The sequence below is a fragment of the Melospiza melodia genome, chromosome 13 (assembly GCF_035770615.1).
Source record: "Melospiza melodia melodia isolate bMelMel2 chromosome 13, bMelMel2.pri, whole genome shotgun sequence".
Classification (NCBI taxonomy): Eukaryota; Metazoa; Chordata; class Aves; order Passeriformes; family Passerellidae; genus Melospiza; species Melospiza melodia.
Window position 1 is genome coordinate 22,849,286 of NC_086206.1, and position 21,796 is coordinate 22,871,081.

The 21,796-nt window shown below is 44.3% G+C and overlaps 3 protein-coding genes across 4 annotated transcripts; 2 read left to right on the forward strand and 1 right to left on the reverse strand.

The window, feature by feature from the left end:
• The first annotated feature begins 4,688 nt into the window (after nt 1-4,688).
• CHST4 (carbohydrate sulfotransferase 4) lies at nt 4,689-11,011 on the forward strand. The gene is made up of 2 exons (XM_063167588.1): nt 4,689-4,780; nt 9,118-11,011. Exon 2 carries the CDS (start codon nt 9,131-9,133, stop codon nt 10,307-10,309), a length of 1,179 nt encoding a protein of 392 aa, XP_063023658.1. The 5' UTR covers nt 4,689-4,780; nt 9,118-9,130; the 3' UTR covers nt 10,310-11,011.
• Nucleotides 11,012-11,177: 166 nt separating this feature from the next.
• Nucleotides 11,178-13,306, reverse strand: TERF2IP (TERF2 interacting protein). Its single transcript, XM_063168286.1, has 3 exons — nt 12,799-13,306; nt 12,617-12,693; nt 11,178-12,048 (listed from the first exon to the last, which is right to left on the reverse strand). The coding sequence occupies exons 1-3, from the start codon at nt 13,289-13,291 to the stop codon at nt 11,608-11,610; spliced, it is 1,011 nt and encodes a 336-aa protein (XP_063024356.1). The 5' UTR covers nt 13,292-13,306; the 3' UTR covers nt 11,178-11,607.
• KARS1 (lysyl-tRNA synthetase 1) lies at nt 13,305-21,786 on the forward strand. 2 transcript variants are annotated; one of them, XM_063168285.1, is made up of 14 exons: nt 13,305-13,417; nt 14,103-14,247; nt 14,455-14,620; nt 15,008-15,101; nt 15,365-15,551; nt 15,806-15,931; nt 16,678-16,797; nt 17,002-17,164; nt 17,258-17,431; nt 18,168-18,253; nt 18,993-19,078; nt 19,397-19,523; nt 21,163-21,306; nt 21,600-21,786. In XM_063168285.1, exons 1-14 carry the CDS (start codon nt 13,350-13,352, stop codon nt 21,675-21,677), a joined length of 1,764 nt encoding a protein of 587 aa, XP_063024355.1. In that variant the 5' UTR covers nt 13,305-13,349; the 3' UTR covers nt 21,678-21,786. The 2 variants fall into 2 exon arrangements, with proteins under 2 accessions (XP_063024355.1, XP_063024354.1); XM_063168284.1 differs by lacking the exon at nt 13,305-13,417 and adding an exon at nt 13,501-13,615.
• Nucleotides 21,787-21,796: the final 10 nt, after the last annotated feature.

A 21,796-nucleotide genomic window follows, 5' to 3' on the forward strand; every position in this document is an offset into this window, starting at 1 on the left:
ACCCAGGCAAGGAGGCAGCCTCATGTCTAGGGCTCTCTTTGGGAAATGAAGGAACTTCTCATCTTTAAGTGTACTAGTCCTCGTCTTCCAAAGAGCCTGGCAGTAGGTTCAACCCTGACAGGGAAACTGGCACTGCAGGCAAGCTGGGATAAATTGCACCTGCCAGCAACGAGATCATCAGTTCCCCCAGGTGTTTTAGGAATCTCAGTGTAGCCTGGCTCCTGGCTCTGGCCTCACCAACTCCCTCTTCCAGTAGCCCTGACTGCATTCAGCTGGTCTGCAGACCAAAGGGGAGGTCCCTGAGGGTCTTCCTGCCTTGGGGGCGCGGCCTTTGGCTGCAGGAGCCTGTCTACACTAGCCTGCTCTCTACCATCGTGTAGCCACGCTGTACACCAGCAGTGGGAAGATGTGGTTTTCTCTAATTTGGACCAAGGAAGCACTCCGGGGGATGATCGTGGAGGCCCTGGTGAGTCAGAGCCCAGCCTTTCTGGGAGCTCAGGTGTAAGGCCTGGGCAGTGCATGGCAGTGGAACCCCAAGGGAAGGTGTCTGTGAAATCTTTGTATGTGAGGCCTAGTACGTAACCTTGTTCTCCTGGGGCATGCTGCTTTGTCAGGGGCCAAAGGAGCTGACCTGCTCTGGTGGCATTACCCACCAGAGGCACACACAGGTTTCCACAAGCATGAGAAGTGGCCAGGAGGAGACCGTGGATGTGAGAGGAGGTGGTAGCAGTGGGCTGGGAGACAGTACTTGCTCGAGGTGAATGGGAGGGATTTTGTAAACCAGATTGTGAGAGTGTAGAGGAGCTCTGCAGGAGAAGGAAGGCTTAGCATGGTGAAAGTCATACCACTGACAGGACAGCCACGCAAGACACATCCTCAGCAGGGTTCCAGTAGCTAGAAGGCACCTACCAAGCCAGCTGAGCTTAAAAACCACTCAGAACAAGACTGAGGTTTTGTGTTGTACACTAGCCTTCAGCCTCAGTCCCCAGCACTGGGGAGAGCCTCCTGAAGGGCAGAAGCACTGGAATCTTCCTCGTGGTTTGGCTGTCTGGCATGGGCTCTTACAGTGCTGGGAGCCCAGATCAATACCAGCCCTTTGCTTTGTCATATATTGTCTTTGTTTTCCTTATTTGTCTTGGGTCAGTGTTCCCTGAAGCTTTGCCAAAGCAAAGAGGTGTTGTCAATAGGTCTGAATGAGTTATTTCCTGGATACCTGACAGAAATAGTTGGTGCTGGCACAGGGTCTTCTGCACTCCAGTGCATTGCATGGGCTATTCATGCTTCAGGTCTGTTTGCTGCTGTTGCTTCTCCCCACTCTAAACTAGCTGGTCTGCTCCCCCTTCAGTTCCTGTGCTGATTTCCAGTTTTAGACTGCCTATGTACATAACAGAAGCTGACCAGTGAAATTAATTCAAAAGTTGAATATATCTATTTTTTTCTTACTATTTTTCCCATTTCTGTAATGTGTTGGTAAAGTATTATGTGACCTCCTTCTTTCTCTTGTGTTTTCTCATTTTCCTGTTCCCCCACCACTTGATATTAGAGTGCTGTATTACAATGAAGGCAAGAAATGATACTGCAACTGCGCAAGGGCGAGAGAGGGAGATCAGCCACTGTCCTTGCTCTTGCCTGACACAACTTTGGGTTCTTGTGTGCCAATTCAGACAAGTCTATTTATCTCACAATGCCTCTAAATAAAAATATAACTTTAAAACTTACTTCAAACACAAGAAAAAAGCCACAGGCACATCAGCCTGTCCTTGCTGCCATATAGGACACCATATCAATAATTTGTCTCATTTTTCCTTGTTCTGGAACACCTATAGGCCAATATCTGCTCCAGCTCAGAAAGAACTTGCTCTGACTGGAATTTAACATAGGCATTGCACCTCTGCTCCTATGCATTCTCAAGCTTCTCTGACTGCTGCATTCTTTCCGTCCTCTATGAATGATGACTTCTAAACAACCAGGGTGACTGTATACAGCATCCCTACAAAAAAGACTCTTTTCTGAAAGCAGAATTCCATTCTGTTGCCTTCATCCCATTGAAAGTAATGAGCAATTGACATAGAGACTTTTTTTTTTTTGTAGATTACTGTCAAGTTTGTTTACTGCAAGGAGCAGTAAACAAACTACTTTTGAACTGTGCATTTCAAAACACAGTATAGCAGTACTCAAATCCACTGATCAGCACAGGAGACCATGCATGACGCTTGTGTGAACAGCGACATTGCAGCTTTGTGTCATACTCAGTGACATTGCAGAGACATAAATTTTCATTTTCCTCTACAGCTTCAGAAGTGTAAGCTAGAAAACAACTGAAATTCCTCTGCTTTGAAAGGGAAACATTCACCAATGCAAAATCACAGCATTGACTCTTACAGCAGCTCCCCAGCATCATACCTTTGAGATGCAGAAAATATGAACTATCCCATCACACACCTGAAAGTGATAGAGATTTTGGCAGCATGATTACCATGAGCTGCTTTATATATCAGCCTGGTATGAGTTGTGCTCTTCAGGGCATATAACAGCATAGGTTAATCGTGTAGGTTGAAGCCTAAAAATAGGGAGAAATTACTCCTGTGTCTTGATTTTAAAAATTGTGATTATACCAAATATAGTTTTTATTGTACGTCCATGGCAGAGGAAAGTAGTTCCCACAACATGCAGCTAAATGTACCCATATTGCCAGGAAATCCTGTTGCTGCCAAAAGTATCTTAAGGTCAAAAGAAGACTGGAAAAGTGAATAGAAAAATATCTAGGTGATATAAAATGCAATGACAAACTTGATCTGAACTGATTTTAGACAGCTTCTGTCTACTGGCAGACATCACTCTCCACTCTTGTCACAGCCAAGAGAAAGAAACAGGATCTTCCTCACTAGCTTATTTTTAACATATGCATTCAGGGAGGTGAATAGTGTACTCCAGATCCCTGGCTTCAGGGAGGAAATGTTTTTCTTGTTCTCTCCCTTAGGCATCTCCTCTAGATGATGGCAGAAGACAGAGCATGGAGTTAGTCAAACCTTAGAGCTGATCAGGTTTCACTGCCATAGGTATGCCTGTCTCTCTTATCAGCTGTCAAAAACATGCTCTCAGGTAGGGAGGCATGTCCAGTGTAAGCACTGTGGAGTTAAACTGTAGTCTACACCATCTGCGTTACTCCTCAGCCTACTTCTGTTGCTTCTGCACTGGGTGAGGTGTGATCTGTTTATGCATGCTTGGGAGCACAGTACATGTTGCTTACGTCTTCAGGGTGTAAGAAATACAAAGTGTGATTGCATGGGCAGTTCACAGAGATCACTAGTCTCTGAGTCCTCAGAGAGAGGGTAGAAAATAGAAATGTGTCATTCCCTGGACATACTGCAACAGGCCTTTGTTTTTCCTGTGCTGAGGAGCCCAGAGCTGGATGCATTATTCCAGGTGGGATCTTGCCAGAACAGAACATCCTGCAGCCCATGCTGTTGGTGACACACAGCCCAGAACATGACTGGTTTCTGGGGCTGTTAGCACACGTAGCTGGCTCATGTGAAGCTTCTTGTCCACCAACACCTCCAAAGTCCTTCTTAGAACTGATATCAATCCATTTTCCACATGGTCTATATTTGTGCTTGGCGTTACTCCAACCCTGTATGCTTCTGCTTTGCATCATAAAGCTTTTGAGCCAGACTTATGGGGAGCGTGTTGTTTGTTTTCAGGAGCCAGAGGTTTTGTCCTTCAAGTGTCACAATGTGCAGGTCTCAGGAAATACAGTGTGCCAGACTAGTTTGTCCTCCCAAATCTCAAATCCAAAGAAGAGCATATTCTCCTCCTCTGTGCAACTGCTCATACTACAGAGGATGCCCTGTGGAAAGCCAGACTAAAAACTGGGACATGGCATACATACAGGTAGAAAAATCTTTCAACTCTTTGACAAGATGACTGCACAGTAGTATTCAGTGCTGTCATAAAGCATACATATTGATGCCAAGGGATCAGCATTTCTTGGGCAAACTACATATGACTGGAACAGAAGTTTTGATCCATCTTTTTTCATGCAACTGTTAGACAGGGAGAAATAATCCTTCAGGAAGAGCCACTCAAGTGGTGTGGTCTTTACAAAGGTTTTCTAACACCGAATGACGTACAGGTAAATCCTGTGTGTCAGTGCAGAGCATGGGAACACATAGCAGAAGTCCAGATTGCACCGAACATTGCATGGTCCTCCACAGGGCCCTACCTGGACCACTGCCAACTTCTCACCTTGTTTCCCAGCCCAGGGTTACCAGGGCTTGACCGTCTGTGTTTGCAATGCAACAAGTGAAAGGGAACATGACCTGCCCCATTCAGATTGTTCCTCCTGCTGGAAGCACCAGCCTTGCCCAGATTTTTTCTTTTGCTGTCTCCTATACTCCACTTGCCTTAAGAGCAGCAGTGAGGTCATTGGGAACACAGAGGACACCATTAAGAGGTCTAGATGTCTCCAGACTGTGTGACAGAATCTATGAGATCTGGAATAGGAATGACCCAAAGCAACTGTCCCTGTGTGTAAGTATTTGTCTTGAGCCCAGTGCTGCCCTGTTTCACTACCTTACCTGGCACAGTCCCATTGCAACTCCAGCACCCTTGTGAATCATTAACTGGCCAAGTCCAGCTGCTCCTTTCACAGCTTCTCCTTTCACACAGTTTTCTTTCTCAGCCCCTAAATGTTTAATTCAAGCAAGGTACAGACAGAGAAGAGTAAAAGGGATTTTATGTGAATCTGCATCTGCTGACATGACAAGCAGCCAGAGCAATGGTAGGAAAGTATGCCCAATCTCTGCACTCATGGTGGGCAAGCTGATCCTCTTTGCAACTTGTTTGTCCTTTGCTCTGACATGCTACAGACATCCCTGTTCCTGCTCTTACAGGCAGCAGTCTTTTTGGGGGCTTGTAATAGGAGTTTAAAGTATCTCTCAGTCTCCTTCATGAACTTTCTGGCCCTGTTCCTTTACTAGCAGTGCCTGGTCATTCACACCCCGCAGGAAACTGCCATTTCCATACCTTTTGCTTAGTGCAGGGTGGAGTTTCTAGTTTAAGGCTGGTCAAAGTAGGCGGGCAGTGTAGAGCAGTCAGTCTTAGAGATGGGATGTACGCAAAGAGGACAGGGAGGGGCAGGCACAGGTGTAGGTAGGAGCCAAGTACACGTGTATGTGAGACCCCAGGATGAAGACAGAGCGCCTGTGCATGAATGCACTGTTGTTTGTGTGACTGCCTGGAGGCGTGTGTACCACAACAGCGAACGTGTGTGAGGGCAACTTTGCTTGAATCAGGTCCGGTGGTGCTTCACAAGGACTTGTTAAGGTGAGATTTTCAACCATTTCTTGGTATCTAGTGTAGATGCTCTTGATGCCAGAAAATTGTGACAATTTTCTGCAGACAGAAGCTATGGGTCTGGCTTAGAGGGTAGTTCCTGCTTCTCCAGACAGTCTTCTCAGTGCCCTTGCTCAGCTTCTCCCACTGGCGACAGTCATTCCAGCTGCTCACCCCTGAATGGGCAGACGACTTCTAATTCTGCAGAAACGGACCAGGCCAAATTGAAGCAGCATTTGAAAAAACTGTGAGCCACCATTAGTGCCATCAAAGACCAGTGACAGGAGCTTCTCTGGTGCCAATCCTCTTTGCTATACTGGGGCCGCTACAGCAGTGGGGAACCTGTACAGGTCTGGAGAGCTCCCTCAGACTGGCAGAGCACTCAACATTGGTTTGCACAGCACAAGGTGGTTTTGGGCCGTAACTGCCTCACACCTGCCAGAGACATGCACATGTTCAATAAATTCCCTGTAATCTGGGGTTATGGTGCCTAATGCTGAGGGCTTTTCATGGGTACATTTCCCTTGGGCTTCTTGCTGCTTTCTTTAACACTTGCTCTTTGCCAGGATCAAGCTTTTCCAAAGTCTCTATGTGTTAAGTCTCTGCTGCTAGCTGCTCAGGCAGTATTTTAATACCTTTGCCATGGGAGACACTAAGATGTTGACACTGGATTGTTGTACTTTTCAATAGTTTCTATATTGCATCCCCTGTGCCCTGAGATTCTTCCACTTCTTTCTGCTCTCAGCCAAATCTTGGCTCTTCTCTGTTAGCACACACACTGCTAACAGGGTGCTTTTCTTGTTCTGCAGCTGAGATTGTCTCAATTATTCTGGGCTGATCTTTACGTGCCAGCTCCGTGAGAACTTCATATTTTCACTTTTGCAATATGAAATTAATTCTCTCACTGGTGACTGTGGATGTTTGCTGTAGAGAAAATGTTAAGCTTAAGACCTTGGTTTAGAAACATCCCAGCTCCCATGATTGAGAAATGCAGTGGTGAGAACTAAGGTTATATAATTAGTATTTCTCTCATATTAGGGAATGTACGATAGATAGTATAGTATGATGCTGCTCTTCCTCTTCATCAGGCACACAATTCATTTCAATCCTTCTACTCCCTGTGGAACAGACTTGTGATGGCAACAATTATCGCTACTTCTTATATGAGTGAAGAAGTTGTTGAAACTGTGGTCTCACATGAGGTCATCTGCTGCTTTCTATCAAAAGCAGTCACTTTGTGAAATATCTAAAACATCCAGCTATCCCACCCTGGGATAAAAGTATACTCTTGTTTCCTGAAAAAAACCTGATTTCATTCTCATACTCGGGCAATTCACATGTAGGTTTCCAAAGAAATAACTATTTCTGTGGTTTTAAATCTGCCTGGGTGTCTACCTTCATGCCATTGTTCATGTCTGCTCAACAGAATTTTTCTCAATTAATAGCTTCTGGCTATATTCCAGGAACTTTGTCAGGAGTTAGAATAATAATATTAATGGTGCCAGATGGAAGCGATATCATCGAAGTTCGTTTGGAAGCCAGGACTTTTGGTAAACACTGCTTGTATTCATTTGGAAGAAAGAAACTGATACATCACTTATTTTCACAACAGTCTTTGTTTGCAGCTCTTCCTAGGGTTGGTCCAAATAGCAACCTGATTCAGCTCCTTGTCAGACCTGAACACTACAGGCCATTTGTGTAACCAAAAAAAATCAGAGGGCTTCTTGTCCAGGAGACAGGAATGTTGTGGTCCCTCTCTAAATGTACAGCCCCATCCTTGCCAGACGTTACTAAAGTAAAATTCATACTGTGGTAGCACGTGTTGGCAACAACCAGAATTACCCATTAGGCTGGGTATTTTCCTTACTCCAAGAAATTATAATTGCTGCCTTATAAACCCTAAGCTCAACACAATTCACAGCAGGTTACTATGATAAAAAAGCCAATTTATGCATGTATGTTGGAGGCACAGATTAGTACTGCTCCTCATTGGTTAGCAGCAGTGACTGTATGTGAAAATCTAAAACATCAGTACTAGAGGAACTGAAATCATGGCAGGAGGCACCCCTGTGCAAATTAGTCTGAAAGATTTGCTGCAGAGGAAAATTGAGGCAGGGCATAAGGAGGAGGCTAGGGAAACTTTGGGAACATTCAAAATTACTGTGGACCCAGATGGCATGGCAAGCATGTAGCAGGGAGGCAATGTCTGCATTGCAGCTGAGTTGTTTTATACCTCTGCTGCTGGAGTAGGGGGGCTGGTGCCGGCATGGGAATAGCTGCTTGGGTCTCATGCAATATGGACCTCACAAAAGGAGCGTGCGAAGCTGTAAGGGCCTGGGCTCGGATGCTGCTCTGTATGGGATTAACACCTTGCCCTAAAAGCCCTGCTCTCTCTGTCCTGTCCTGCTGTGCATCCCCCAGAAGGACTGACCATGACTAGGAAACAGAAAAGTTTTTTCAGTTTTATTTCACCTTAGAAAATACAAAGCAGTTGCACTAGCAAGAGAGGTCAGTCTCCACTGTGGCACAGCTAAACTGACAAACCTGGCAGATGGTGCTGGGGAGCACTCCATCCTGCCGGGGCTTCAGTGATGCACAAGGAGCCTGTCCCCAGGGGCAGCCCATGCTGCAGCAGACCCAACCTGTATTTGAGGCACAGTCAGGCACTGCTGGGTGACAGAAGGAGAGTGCACAAGACAGGAGTAATAGGCAAAGTGTCCTTTAATGTATTTTTTAAAAAATTAATTAATTCTTTCTGCCTCAGATCCCATCTTCAGTGGTGTATTTCCTCCAGATTACTGTGCCAGCTGGTATTCAGGCTATGAATTCTTTCTGTGGTATTTTCATGCAATGTCCCCAATGGCATGGAAGTTTTTAGACACTTTCCAATAATTCAGTTCATCCTCCACAGGCAGAAGAGAGGTTTGGTGTATGAAACAAGGACCCAGCTTTGGGCAGACCTTTGAGTTCAACTAGCACATTCTTTTGTATGTCTCCTCAAAAAAGACCAATAGGATGAGTGGGCTTGGAGGGAGGGACAGCAAGTGACAGTCTCTAAAAAGGAGTTAGGCTAAGAAGAGGGTTATTGGGGCAGGTAAGCAGTTAAACCTGCCTACAAAAAGATGGATCTTTCTAGCAAAATTGCCTACAAAGCTCTGTCTGGAGGAGATACTGTTCTTGGATTTATTACAGTGCCAAGCTTCTTCCTTTGGTAACAATACATGTTTAGTGACAATAAATGTTTCCTGAAATTTCAAAAGGAGTATAATCTAAACAAAAGGAAACTTACATTGTATGTTTACAGCATTTTGGCATAAAAATAATTGTAAATATTAGTGAGAGTAAGGTGTTTAAAAGTAAAATGTGGAACTGTTGAATTCTGAACACCTCAGCAAAAAGAGAAAGGTTTGCATTTTTCCTCCATAAAAATTGGCAGGATCATTTGCAGGGATTATGCACATGAAGTACACATTTGTCTATACTGACTTCAGTGCACTCAACTAGCTGTTAAACTTCAATAAAAGTACAGACAAGCTTTTCACTATCTTATAAGACTATATTAGAGTGGCTTCCTGACAGACAGTGGTTTTGCTGCAGAAAACCTTCAGCCCTGCAGTACTTATGTCCTTTGCAAAGACACCTTGTGTGGTGGTTGTCACAGTGTCACTAGTAGAGTGGCAGCTTTCAAAATCTTGTGCCTGCAGAGGGATGCACAGGAGCCTGATGCACCACATCTTGCCTTTTTCATCATCTTGTGATGCTGAACTTCCTCTGTCTCTGCAGGTCCCTTGCAATCATGGTGAAGTCTAGAAGAGTGCAGGTGCTCCTGATTCTGGTAGTTCTGTCCTTCCTTCTTATCCACTTCCTACCCTGCAGCAACAATGCCCATATGGAAGAAAAGCCTTCTCCTGTCCACATCCTCATTCTCTCCTCCTGGCGGTCAGGATCCTCCTTCACTGGACAAATCTTCAGCCAGCACCCCAGCGTCTTCTACCTGATGGAGCCTGCATGGCACGTGTGGGTTAAGATGTACCAGAACAGTGCCAAAGTCTTACACATGGCAGTGCGGGACTTAGTCAGGTCGGTCTTTCTGTGTGACATGTCTGTGTTTGATGCTTACATGTCTAGCCAGAAGAAAAAGTCTGATTTATTTCAGTGGGAGACAAGCCGAGCCTTGTGTTCCCCACCTGCCTGTGACTCATTCAGTCGCAGTGACATAATCACTGCAGGCAATTGCAAAACCATCTGTGGCAAGTACCCATTCAGCAAGGTGGAGGAAGCTTGTAAAACCTATAGCCACGTTGCCATCAAGGAAGTTAGGTTCTTTGACCTGAAAGTTCTCTATCCCCTTCTCACCGACCCATCCCTGAACCTCAAAATCATTCACTTGGTACGTGATCCTCGGGCTGTGTTCAGGTCCAGAGAGAACACCGTGGAAGAACTGAAACGCGACAGTAACATTGTGGCGGGGTCTCACAAGACAAAGGGAGAAATGGGGCCCTACAACACAATGCAGGTAATCTGCAAAAGCCACGTTGAGATATACAAGGCAGGAAGTCAGGCTGCTCCAAGCTTCCTGAAAGACCGGTATCTGCTGGTTCGCTATGAAGACATTGTCAGAGACCCCCTAGCAAGGGCTGCTGAGATGTACAGGTTTGCAGAACTCCATTTCACACCAGAGCTTCAGAAGTGGGTCCACAACATCACCCATGGAAAAGGTGATGGAGCACGGGCCTTTGATATTGGGTCAAGAGATGCAGTGAGAGTATCCCAGACCTGGAGAAACACTCTTCCCTTCCAGAAAATAGAACAAGTGCAAAATGTGTGCAAAGATGCAATGGATTTGCTGGGCTACCGGCTTGTTCATTCTGAAGAAGAGCAGAAAAATATGTCTCTGGATCTTTTGTTTGCCCTGAACTCCTCTGAGTATCAAATTTTGAAGGCAGGAAAGCTGGTCTCTGCATCTACTTTCTGAAGGCTGCAGAGTGCTGAACTATTCACTAGAGCCAAGGAGGACAGAGGTGCAGGCATAGAGGTGTAGAAGCGTGCGTGGATGCAAGAACAACTGGTACAAGAACCCTGACTACATTCAGGAGAGCTCTCAGCAGTACAGGGTCACTCTCCAAGACCCCTGGAGATACAGCCACAATGGAGGCTAAAGTAATGCAAGTTTGTTTTCCAAATTACTTATGTTTAGGTTGGAGCACACAGAATGCCAAAGGAGTAGGACCAAATGGCAGAAGGTCAAACCCCCCACAGACCACAGCTGAAGACTAGAGAAACCACATGGAGCAATTGCACTGCCAAGGAGGAGGAAAAATAAAAGGAAGCTGAATAAAGAAAACATTGCTTGCCATGCAGGATATGTAGTGCCAGAAAAGATGCAAGGATGACCAGACATTTGATTTCTGGAAAGACGTTGAGCTTTGGTTTGATTTTGTGTTGGTTTTTTGTTTTGTGGGTTTTAGTTGTTTTTGTGGGGTTTTTTTTTTTTTTTTTGTTTGTTTTTGGGGTTTTTTTTGTTTGTTTGTTTGGGTTTTTTTGGTGGTTTTTTTATGGTTGCATTTTCAAGTCCAGTTTTCCTTTTGCTCCATTTGTGTGCCTGAGTATCCAGCCTTGGTGGCAAAGGTGGGGAAATGTTTGTGTTCACTTACTGTATTATGGGAAAATTGAATAAACCAGCTAATGCTGAAAATAAAACTCCTGGGTTTTCATGTGGGAAACCATTTCTGTGATTATGTGAATCCATTTATCCACTTTAATTTTCTGAGTGTCACAGTGCAATATGCTAAAAACCTAAAATGTTAACTCTTTAGAGAGGTTAAAAAAAAGACAAACCAAACTTCACCTTTGCCAGCCCATTTTATTTCACCAAAAGAATGAATTCCAGATTTTTAGGACTCACTTCAAATAGTATTAAAATAAGTAACCAAAGCACAATTTCAGGCTACAAGTACTGAGTTTTTCAGATTATGACTTTATCCTAGTAATAGTGTTCTCTCTCAAATGCAGCTTAGGTGATAGATACATAACCTCTGATAATTCCCTCTTAACATTCATTTCCTACTTCAACTATTACTCATAGCCCTGAAAGCTGGTGTATTTTTCCCAAGCAGAATATATGGCCTGGTACAAGCATTACAGGCCTTTTAATACAAAAAAAAAAAATCAAAGCATTTCTGAAAACTTCAGAACTGCCATCAAATTTTCCACTGTGTTTCTGAAATGACTATTACACTTCTGCAACTGTTCTGGATCAGTAATGTCCTCTTGTTAACTCTCTCTAAACACTATCCGCTTTGCTACGTTTTCAGCTCCAAATTTGGCTATCAATTTATTTCTGACATGTTCATCATCCTTTTGCAATTCTAAATCATCCTCTCTGCTCCATACAGGGTACCCATCCAAGCGCTGCCCTGTCTGCAGAAAGTATGAAGTAGCTTCCACATCACCGCTGTTTTTCAGAAAGGCCTGTGTAACAGTGTGCAGGTCCACAGCAAACTTCTCCATGAAGTGCTCCATAGTTTTTATTACCTGTCCCACCACACTGGAAGAAGAACAAGTGTTCTGTGGTCTTTCTTGCCTTTGTAACTGAATGTCAGGGAAAGCAGAGTCCTCTGGCCCAGTTTTCAGCTCAGATGCTGCTTCTCCTGGGGACCTTCTCACTCCATCTTGTGTGGAAAGTTCTGCAACATCTGAAGAGTCACTTTCCGACTAACAGTAAGAGAAGTGGAATCACCAATTAGAAATGGTATTTTCTGGCAAATCTTTTACCACTGCAACCAACCACCTTTGACTCCACAGTGTATTAAAACTTCAGAAATTAGTAAACATAGTAAAAGTTAGTGACTGAAGCAAAGCCATATCTGTTAATGAGGCTGCACATGATCACAGAAATCCATAAACCATAGGAGAGAATTTGAACAAACTAAGCATAAAAGGCAAAAGTAAGTGTTGATGCAACGGCAGGAACGTTTTTTGCCTGAGGTGAAAGGATGACTTTCATTTGCTAATACAGTTTTTAATGTGACAACCCCCACCACATAAACCTCCTCATGCTAACTTGCACAAGGAAGAAAAAATGCACCAGCCAGGCGCCATTTATCGCAAACCACATAGATGACAGCTCACAGTTCAGCCAGAGCAGAAGGGATATCGCGGTGCAAAATAATTTCATTAATCATGAGTTTCTATTGTGCCATCTGTGACATCGGGGAAGGCCTGCCCCGAGCACTGTATGCAGTGCAGGCTGCTGCTCCCCAGGCTGGCCCCGGTCGCTCACCTCCGTGCTTTCGAACTCCCGATTAGCTGCCGCGAACAGACCCCTGATCTGCGTGGGATCCTCCGTCTGCGGGGGTTCTGCGGAAACACGCGCGGATCGTCTGCCAAGCCACAGCGACCCGCGCTGGTCGCCGCCACCACGCCCCCTCGCAACCCTGCCCCGCCGCTGTGGCCCCCGCTCACCCCAAAGCCGCGGCAGCAGGTGCCGCAGGTAGCGGTCACGCATGGCCTGCCAGCTGTGCCGCGTCAGGCCGCTCCGCTCCAGCTCTATCCACAGCGCGCGGCCGCTCACCCGCACCGTGCCCTGGCCGCGCACCGCCTGCAGCAGCGCCGCATCCTCCGCCTCCGTGAAGGCCAGGCGGCCGCGGGCTGTCAGCAGGAAGGGCTCCAGCGGCAGCCGCTGGTTGCGCTTCACGCACTCCGCCACGTACTCGGTGGAGACGGCCCCGTCGGGAGCCACCTCGCCGGGCTGCGCCAGGAGCACGGCCCCTGGCTCCTGCACTCGACACAGGCGCCCGCCGCCCGCCAGCACTAGGGGCGCCAGGCGCAGCTTGGCTAGGCCGGGCCGCAGGTAGAACCGCATAGGATGCCCGTCATCCCACAAGAACAGCGATCGGGATCGCGCGGCTCCGGCCGGGCCGCCCGCCATGACCGCCCGAGCTCCGCCCGCCGCCATCACCGCCTGCGCAGGCGTGTAAGGGCGGAAGGGCGGAGGCGGCGGCAGCTGCGGGGCGATGATGGCGGCGACGGCGGAGGCGCGCGAGTGCAGCGTGGAGGAGACTGAGTCGCACCTCAGCAAAAAGTGAGGGTGCGCGGGTGGTCAGGTGGGGCCGGGCCGGGGAGGTGAAAGTGAAGTGTGTCCAGCTGATCCGGCGCGTTGTCTCCGTCAAGGCGCCCGTCGGAGCGCTATGCTGAGCTCCGGCGCTGCGCGGCTCCGCAGCTGGGTCTGGAGGGCCGCGCCCGCGCTCCGACGGCAGCAGGCGCTTCATGACCAAAGCAGGTCGGTGCTTTGCGTCCGGCTTGGCCCGCTTCTTTCCTTATGGAGTCGTGGAAGGTGGGGTCAGGAGCGCGACGGGAGCCTGAGGGCCATGGGGGAATAGGCTAGACCGCGAAGGTGGCTTCGGGAACCCTGCATTACTTAGGGGGGAGTTTGCCTTCTCTCACTTACACGCTGCGTAGGGCTGATAGGCTCTTAGGGACAAAATGGAGTGCTTCAAGTCCTTGAGCACGTAGGCACGCGTCGTCAAGGTCTGTCTAAACTATGTTTAATTTCGCTTTCGCTTTCTGTGTGTGTGTCGTAGGGGATGAACTGAAGGAGTTCAAAGTAGAAAATATTTTAACGTGTTTAAGAATTATTTTGACTATTGGAAAAAGTAAGAGACGTGCTGGGTTTATTTGTACAGTTAGGTTTTGGCAGAATCCTGCCAATCATTTTCCTGTAGAAGTATTAGAGTACTTGCTGCATCCGGTTTCCTTCTCTTTTGTAGTGAGCTGAAGAGACGTTTAAAGGCTGAGAGAAAAATAGCTGAAAAAGAAGCAAAGCAGAAAGAGCAAAGTGAAAAGCATTCAAATAAGCCTTCCTTGACTTCTGAGGATAATGTTGGTACCGATGAGGAGAGCTTGGATCCAAATGTGAGCATCTGGTCCCATGCTTATTGGATGTTCTGTGAATCGGTCTTACTGGCTTGCATTTGATTTTTTTATTCATGGGTAATTAAAAGGTTGAAAGGGGATAGATGTATATTCCTACATTAGGGCAGCTCCATTTTAAATTCACAGCCTGTAACATATTTTCAGATTCTAATAAAATAATTTGATTTTGTTTGTTTTTGGTGACAGCAATACTACAAGATCCGTAGCCATGCAATCCAACAGCTTAAGGGCTCCAGTGAAGATCCCTATCCCCACAAGTTCCACGTTGACATATCTCTGTCAGATTTTATAGACAAGTACAGTCACCTGCAGCCAGGAGATCACCTGACAAACATTACCGTGAGAGTGGCAGGTAAAAGTTTACCTGGGATACAGGAAAATCTAAAGTTTTAGCTGCTTGTATTGATGGGTTGGTCTTTTTTGAATTTTGCTGATCTCTTACTCAGTCGTGAAGCCTTGTAGCTGTGTTAAACTATTCAGGACATAGCCTTCAGACTGAGTGGATCAGTGCAGCATCCCTTGCAACTATAAGATCAGGTTGTATGTAACATGGGTTCTGGGATCCAAAGTTTTTACAGTCTTATTTCCACTAGATTTCATTTTGGGACTTAACTGCTGCTCTTTCACAGTTAAATAGTTCAGAGATGATGATTCTAAGTGATAGTACTGTGGCTTTTGCCCCTGTACCCTTTCGGGTAGGGACTCTTTTCCTGATGTCTAGCATACTTTTGATATTTAGGTCGAATCCACGCAAAGCGTGCTGCTGGAGGGAAACTGATTTTCTATGATCTTCGTGGTGAAGGAGTCAAGCTGCAGGTCATGGCAAATTCCAGGTAAGTAGAGGTATTCCCAGCATTCAATTTAGCATTCTGTGGTCTAGATATGTGTATTTTGAGATGAAATATTCTATTTTATCTGTGGTTTGGCTTAGGCAGCCAAGTAATGTTTTCCTTTAGATGCTGTGGTTGACTTCTGGTTAAAATAACTTATATATATATATATTTTTTAAAATGGATTTTGTCTTGTAAGATACTTGGGGACAGTTTTGAGTATTGAATTTTAAATAAACGTGCTTATGTTTGTTTTGCAATTGCAGCCTCTACAAATCCGAGGAAGAATATTTCCGTGTTAACAGCAAGCTGCGTCGTGGGGACATTATTGGTGTAGAGGGGAATCCTGGGAAAACAAGGAAAGGGGAACTGAGTATTATTCCTTATGAAATCACTCTCTTGTCTCCATGCCTGCACATGTTGCCTCATCTTCATTTTGGCCTCAAAGATAAGGTATTTGTCATACCTGTCAGTCTTGGAAGCAATTTGACAGATCATGGAATGGTTCGGGTTGGAAGGGACCTTCGGGATCGTTTAGTTCAACATCCCTGCCATGTGCAAGAATGCCATAGATCGGTCTGAACGGATGATGTTTGTTACCTGCTGATACTATCAGTCAACAAAAGAATATTAGTTTTGTTTTGGTATTTTTTTCCTTTGGCATGACATTTTATCTAGCTCATTCTAAAGATATGTGTTCTTTTCAGGAAACCAGATATCGTCAGAGATACTTGGATTTAATTCTTAATGATTATGTGAGGCAGAAATTTATAACCCGTGCAAAGATCATCACTTACCTTCGTAGCTTTCTAGATGAGTTGGGCTTTCTTGAGGTAAGGCATCAGTGTTTTTTCTTTCTGCATACTGAATGTGTTTACAGTTTTTTAGCTTCAAGGATGTTTTATATTCAGGCTCATATACGAAGCACTTACAGAACTGACAATAATTGCCTCAGCATGGTGTATTTTATCTGCTTAATGTAATGGGAGCAATTCCTTTCCTCTCTTTGTAAAATTAAGATTATTTATCAGTTGGTGAGGTTATGGCTTGGGAACCTTTTTTGAAGGTTATACTCCAAACTACTACTGTCCTTTCCATATTTCAGTAAATTAGGGTGAAAACAACATCTTTGAAATGTTGTTTTGCCTCTGGATATAGAAGCCAGTTCTATGTCCTGTAGGCAGAATTGGATTGTGTTGACCCAGGTGCAGGAAATTGCACTTGGCCTTCTTGAGTTCAATTTTCTGGAGTGTAGAGAGAGGATTTTGTGATAATGCCACGGCACTGTTCCTGGCTTTGATAACATGAAGCCAGCAGGTTCACATTTGTAGTAAATATGAGTGACTCTTCAGAGCAACAGATGAATTTGTTATTATTGACTGGATGAAGAAAGCGCAGTTTTGTTCAGTGGACTTTAGTTTAGAATTGTTTTCATACACTGAAATGCCGAACTGTAAGTGAAATACAGATTTTTCATCAAAACTAGCTGGTTTGGGGTTTTTTCGTTTGTTTGATCTATGCATTTCTGGTTTGGAAACAGATTTCATGAAAACAGGGGAATTTTTTTTTGTTGTTACAGGTAGAAACTCCTATGATGAATGTAATTCCAGGTGGAGCTGTGGCAAAGCCATTTATCACATACCACAATGAGCTGGATATGAATTTATATATGAGAATTGCTCCAGAACTTTACCATAAGGTAAAATGCAGCCTCTCATGGCTAAGCCTATATTTTTCAAACTGTATTAAAAAAAGCAAATGTAGCTGAAATGGAGATTATTTTTGAAGAAAGGTGGATTTGTCTCATGAATGAGTTTTGTAAGGTTGTGTTGCAGTTGCATGTGTTTGGGCTCTCTTAGGTTCTTTTGAGAAAGTGTATATACTAGATTTTCATTTTGTTTAGATGTTGGTGGTTGGTGGTCTGGACAGAGTATATGAAATTGGGCGTCAGTTCCGGAATGAAGGAATTGATTTGACTCACAACCCTGAGTTCACAACTTGTGAATTTTATATGGCTTACGCGGACTACCATGACTTAATGGAAATTACAGAGAAGTTGCTTTCAGGTGAAGTATGCAATTTAAAAAAGAGTAAGAATTCTGGAAGAATCAGTTATTATGTAGCATACGCCTTTTCTAAACCTCACATTCCTTTTGTAGGGATGGTGAAACATATTACTGGGACTTACAAGATCACTTACCATCCAGATGGTCAAGATGGACAGGCCTATGAGATAGATTTTACTCCTCCCTTCCGGCGAATTAGCATGGTGTATGATCTGGAAAAGGTCCTGGGAGTGAAGTTTCCATCAACTGAGTGTTTTGAAACTGAAGGTTAGATGCTGAGTATGAATGTCCTGTAATTCTTCATTAACAGAAAGCAGGCAAAAGGTTGCCAGTTCTAAGGCTGCAGTCTGTTAGCTGCTTTTTTTGCAGTAGTACTATCTTTCCTCTGGTTTTGTTGGTTTATGTGAGTCCAGAAGGAAGCGTTCATTCCTTGCCATCTTTGGCAGGATCTGACTCTTTTGGCTCTTCCTTGTTGAATATATGTGAAAGGATATACTCAAGAAGCTTGATGTATGGAGTTCTTGATTTGTTGAAGAGATTCAGCTTTTTGCTTCTTATTTCTTATCTCATGTGCAGTTGAGTTTCTGTGCTTGTAATTGTAGCTTGGGTGTATGATTATTTGGGACCTTCTTAAAAATGTAATTATGTGCTATTTTATTCCTGGAATCGAGACACATAAGGAAACAAGTTCATATAATTTATAGTGATTGGTTTTCCCCCCCGGTTCCCTTCTCTCTTTCCCCCCAGCCCCCAAATAATAATGTCCAGCAGTTATGTGGTGTGTGCTTAACTGTTGTCAAATTTCTGAAGTATAAAATAACTACTATTTTACTGTAAACAATTAAAACCAAACACCATTTCTGTAGATTAACATTTAAGCTCATGTTTTCCATGATGTCTACCATTGGGATTTTACAAGTCACTCTAAGAAATGTTGAAGGATCTAGTAAGAGCAAAACATGATTTTTGGGATGGCTGTTCTAATTTTTGTCTGCATATTCAGAAACTCGCAGGTTCTTTGATAACCTTTGTGTGGAGAGAAATGTTGAGTGTCCACCTCCCCGGACAACAGCCAGGCTTCTTGACAAAGTAAGTAAGGGTGCTATTTTTATAATCCTAATGTCTTTGAGGATCTCTCTGTGTCAACAGAAGTCTCTTAGAAGAAAAGGTTTAGCTGCACCAGGAAAAGCATGCTGCAATGCACTTCAGCTGTTGTTATATTACAGTGAGAAAACTTGCAGTGTCAAAATCTTCTTTCATGTCGTCTACACCAAAGTGTAGTTTACTTATGTCTGCTTAACTTGAGCATTAGGGGATTTTAGTTGGATAACTGGCTGCTTGTGTTGAAAACAGATTTGCTTTATTGTAGGTCACTTCTATCTGTGAGATGTGTGCATCTGTATGTAGCTGACCAAAAGGGTAGGAGTACAATATCGTTATATCAGCTGTATTTCTTTATTTCTGATGTACCCAAATGATAGCTACATGATAGCTGTTCTTTTGATGCTTTTCCTATTGGCCCTTGCTGTATTGTGCTAATTGAATTATTATACAGTTTTTACTGTGTCATTTTTCCTTGCCTGACTAGGATGCCCTCTCTGTTGATGAAGACATTACCATAAGCAGAAATACTTCGGAAACTTTTCAGAGTTTTGGTACCTTCTTCAGTAGCAAAAGAGAGGAAATTAGGGTGCTTGGTGAAGGCAGTGCTAGGAACGTGCATAATTGTACACTGCATAATTGTTTCACTTTTGTTTTCCCAGTTAGTTGGTGAATTCCTGGAAGTCACTTGTATCAACCCTACATTGTTTTGTGTTTGTTTTCCCAGTTAGTTGGTGAATTCCTGGAAGTCACTTGTATCAACCCCACATTCATCTGTGATCACCCACAGGTCATGAGTCCACTTGCCAAATGGTAAGAGTATCACACATGGTCAGTGTGTAGCTCAAATCTTCTACTTAATTAATTGAAAAAGAAAAAAAAGTTGCATATGTGAAAACAGATTTTGATGTTGCATGCTAGTTTAGGAATTCTAACACAAACCAAGATAGACGTTGGTTCCTGAGCTGTGAAACCCATCATCCAGGGAAGAGGTGTGTCAATGCTTAGTACTTTGAAATTTTGACAGCTGTTAGTGCTAAGTGTGAGCCATGCCCCTAAGTAATGTATGTGCTGTTTGCTTCTGTAAGGAAGATTATTTTACGGTATGTCTGTTTTGTCTACTTCACATAGGCATCGCTCTCTTCCGGGACTAACAGAACGCTTTGAACTCTTTGTAATGAAGAAGGAAGTGTGCAATGCATACACAGAACTTAATGATCCTTTCCGACAGCGTCAGCTTTTTGAGGATCAGGCCAAGGTATGGTGTCATGCTGATAGTGAATGTAATACAGGCATGTAAGCAAAGAGTATTTCCTATGTCTGTCCCAAACCTGTTGTTAATACCTACTGCAGAAAAGAGTTGTTACTACTTTGAGTGAGTGTTCGTCACTCAAGTAAAAGTCTGTCATTAAAATGCCATTCCTTTTATAGGAATCTTGCTCTTTAAGGTAAACAAGGTGAAATACTGCTGTTGATTAGTTTTGTTTTAGTGCAACTTTGTTTTGGATATCTTCCCTTTTATTCCACCTAAAGTACTAATCTGGAAAAACACAAATGTGCAAGAAGTTCTGTGTCTTTCCCAGGTTGAAAGGTTTTTTTTTCCTTAGTTAAGTATTTATGTAGTCATACAACATCATACTTCTAGGTTCTTAAATAAATTTTCATGTCCTGTAAGACTTTGAATGCTGTCTAAGAAATATCTCAATTTCCTGAGCAGAGTACTAATATATTAGGTTGACTCACGGGAGAGAGATGCACATTGAGAACTATTAGGCTTGCAGATTTATAATAGTAGATTTCTCTCTGTGGGCCTCCAAAAGGAGTGACTGAAATTCATTTTGTTATTGATTTGGTATGCACATCCATGAATGCATACTTGGCCACACATGACTGAGGTCAAATGATGTGGTCGGCAGAAACAGAGTTCCTGATCTTCATATTTTTTCTAATGGCTTCACAGTGCCTGAGAGGTTTAAACAATTGTCAAAGCCAGGAAAATAGATTTATGTTAACTAACTAACTTGATAGTAAATTTCAAAATGTTCAGTCAGAATGAATAATATTACAAGTACCTTTAATTTTTGGTCTGTTATATTTATGCTTGCAGCAGTTCCCTCATGATTATAGCCAGACTGCAGACATATGATTATATGTATTGAATGAAAATTAGCCTCAAAATTTAATGTAAAGTAGGAGACTGAGATGAAGGATGACAGTTTCCTGTAGGATTTTCATTTCAGGATTTCAAGGAGAAAATTTTGCTGTAACAGTCTTTGCAAAGTCTTCCTCGAACTGTGAGCAGTTTGGCTTTTTTTCTCAATTTGAAATGGTTGGCTAATCTGTATTTTTATTACTATGACTTTTGTCACTTGAAGGCTCTCAGGGTCAGGTATATTAGTTAACATCTCAGTGTACGGTTTTTTAGTCTTCTACTTTAGAGGAAAGAAAACAGGCCCTATTTGTGGAGCAGCTACTGATGATTCCACCGATTATGCTGCTTTGTGGTTTCTGCAAACGTTGAAAGGAGAGTTGCTACCAATAAAGAACCTCATAAGCCTTTGAAAGCAATTCATTCTGCTCTCATCTGCTGCCATATGGCTCTGAAAGACGGCTTTTACTGATGTAAAGAGCCTGGGCCTTTGCCAAGATAGGAAACTTACATGTCAGAAAGGAATGGAGTCTAGAACTAATTTGGGAGCACCTATACAAAGGACCTCCACAGTTCTCTGTGCTGAGATTTCTTCATCTATTACTCATTTGCACAGCTCTATTGGGCTTTGGTTTCATCAGTTACATGGCTGCTACAAATAGCAATATTCCTCCTCTTCGGTAGGGGTTAGCAGGAATGCCTACTAACTCTGTACAACTCATGTTTTACTATTAATTTCCTCATTTAGGCAAAAGCTGCAGGTGATGATGAAGCCATGTTTATTGATGAAAACTTCTGCACCGCACTGGAGTATGGTCTTCCGCCTACAGCTGGCTGGGGCATGGGAATTGATCGCTTGACCATGTTCCTTACAGATTCCAATAACATCAAGGTAAGCATAAGCAGCGGTAGTGCCTTCCTACTGCTGGCTTTGTCAGGGAAAAGGGAATGGGGTTCAGCAAAGCTGGCCATCTCTTCGACGGAGCCAGTGCCTGGCAATGGAGCTGTATGAGATGTTCTGAGCCGTGGAATCCCGCCTGGGCAAAGCCCCTGGGCGCCCTTGCTCAGCTCTCTGAGGGCCGCGGCTGAGCCGCGGAGCCCGCGCTAGGGCCGCTCTCGCGAGACCTGCGCACGGGATGTGGTGGTGCCGGTCGGCGCGGCCGCTGATTCTGTCGCTGTTCGCAGGAGGTGCTGCTCTTCCCCGCCATGAAACCGGAGGACAGCAAGAAGGAGGCGCAGCCCGGCGAGGGCACCTCTGTGTAAGCCTCCAGACCGACGCAGGCACCTCTGCGTGAGGCCTGAGCGCGGCGAGGGCACCTCTGCTTGAGCGTCGGAGTGGCGCATACTTTCAATAAAGGCAGCTTTCTCTGCACCCGTCTCTG

Bases quoted from the DNA above. Each gene is read 5' to 3' on its own strand.
- CHST4 (XM_063167588.1), top strand. From the start codon at position 9,131: ATGGTGAAGTCTAGAAGAGTGCAGGTGCTCCTGATTCTGGTAGTTCTG.
- TERF2IP (XM_063168286.1), bottom strand. From the start codon at position 13,291: ATGGCGGCGGGCGGAGCTCGGGCGGTCATGGCGGGCGGCCCGGCCGGA. The intron at 12,694-12,798 runs GTGAGCGGGGGC...GTGTTTCCGCAG, and splicing joins CCTGCTGCCGCGGCTTTGGG to AACCCCCGCAGACGGAGGAT. The intron at 12,049-12,616 runs GTGAGCGACCGG...TCTTACTGTTAG, and splicing joins GGGAGTTCGAAAGCACGGAG to TCGGAAAGTGACTCTTCAGA.
- KARS1 (XM_063168284.1), top strand. From the start codon at position 13,524: ATGCTGAGCTCCGGCGCTGCGCGGCTCCGCAGCTGGGTCTGGAGGGCC. The intron at 15,932-16,677 runs GTAAGGCATCAG...TTGTTGTTACAG, and splicing joins ATGAGTTGGGCTTTCTTGAG to GTAGAAACTCCTATGATGAA. The intron at 19,524-21,162 runs GTATGGTGTCAT...TTCCTCATTTAG, and splicing joins TTTTTGAGGATCAGGCCAAG to GCAAAAGCTGCAGGTGATGA.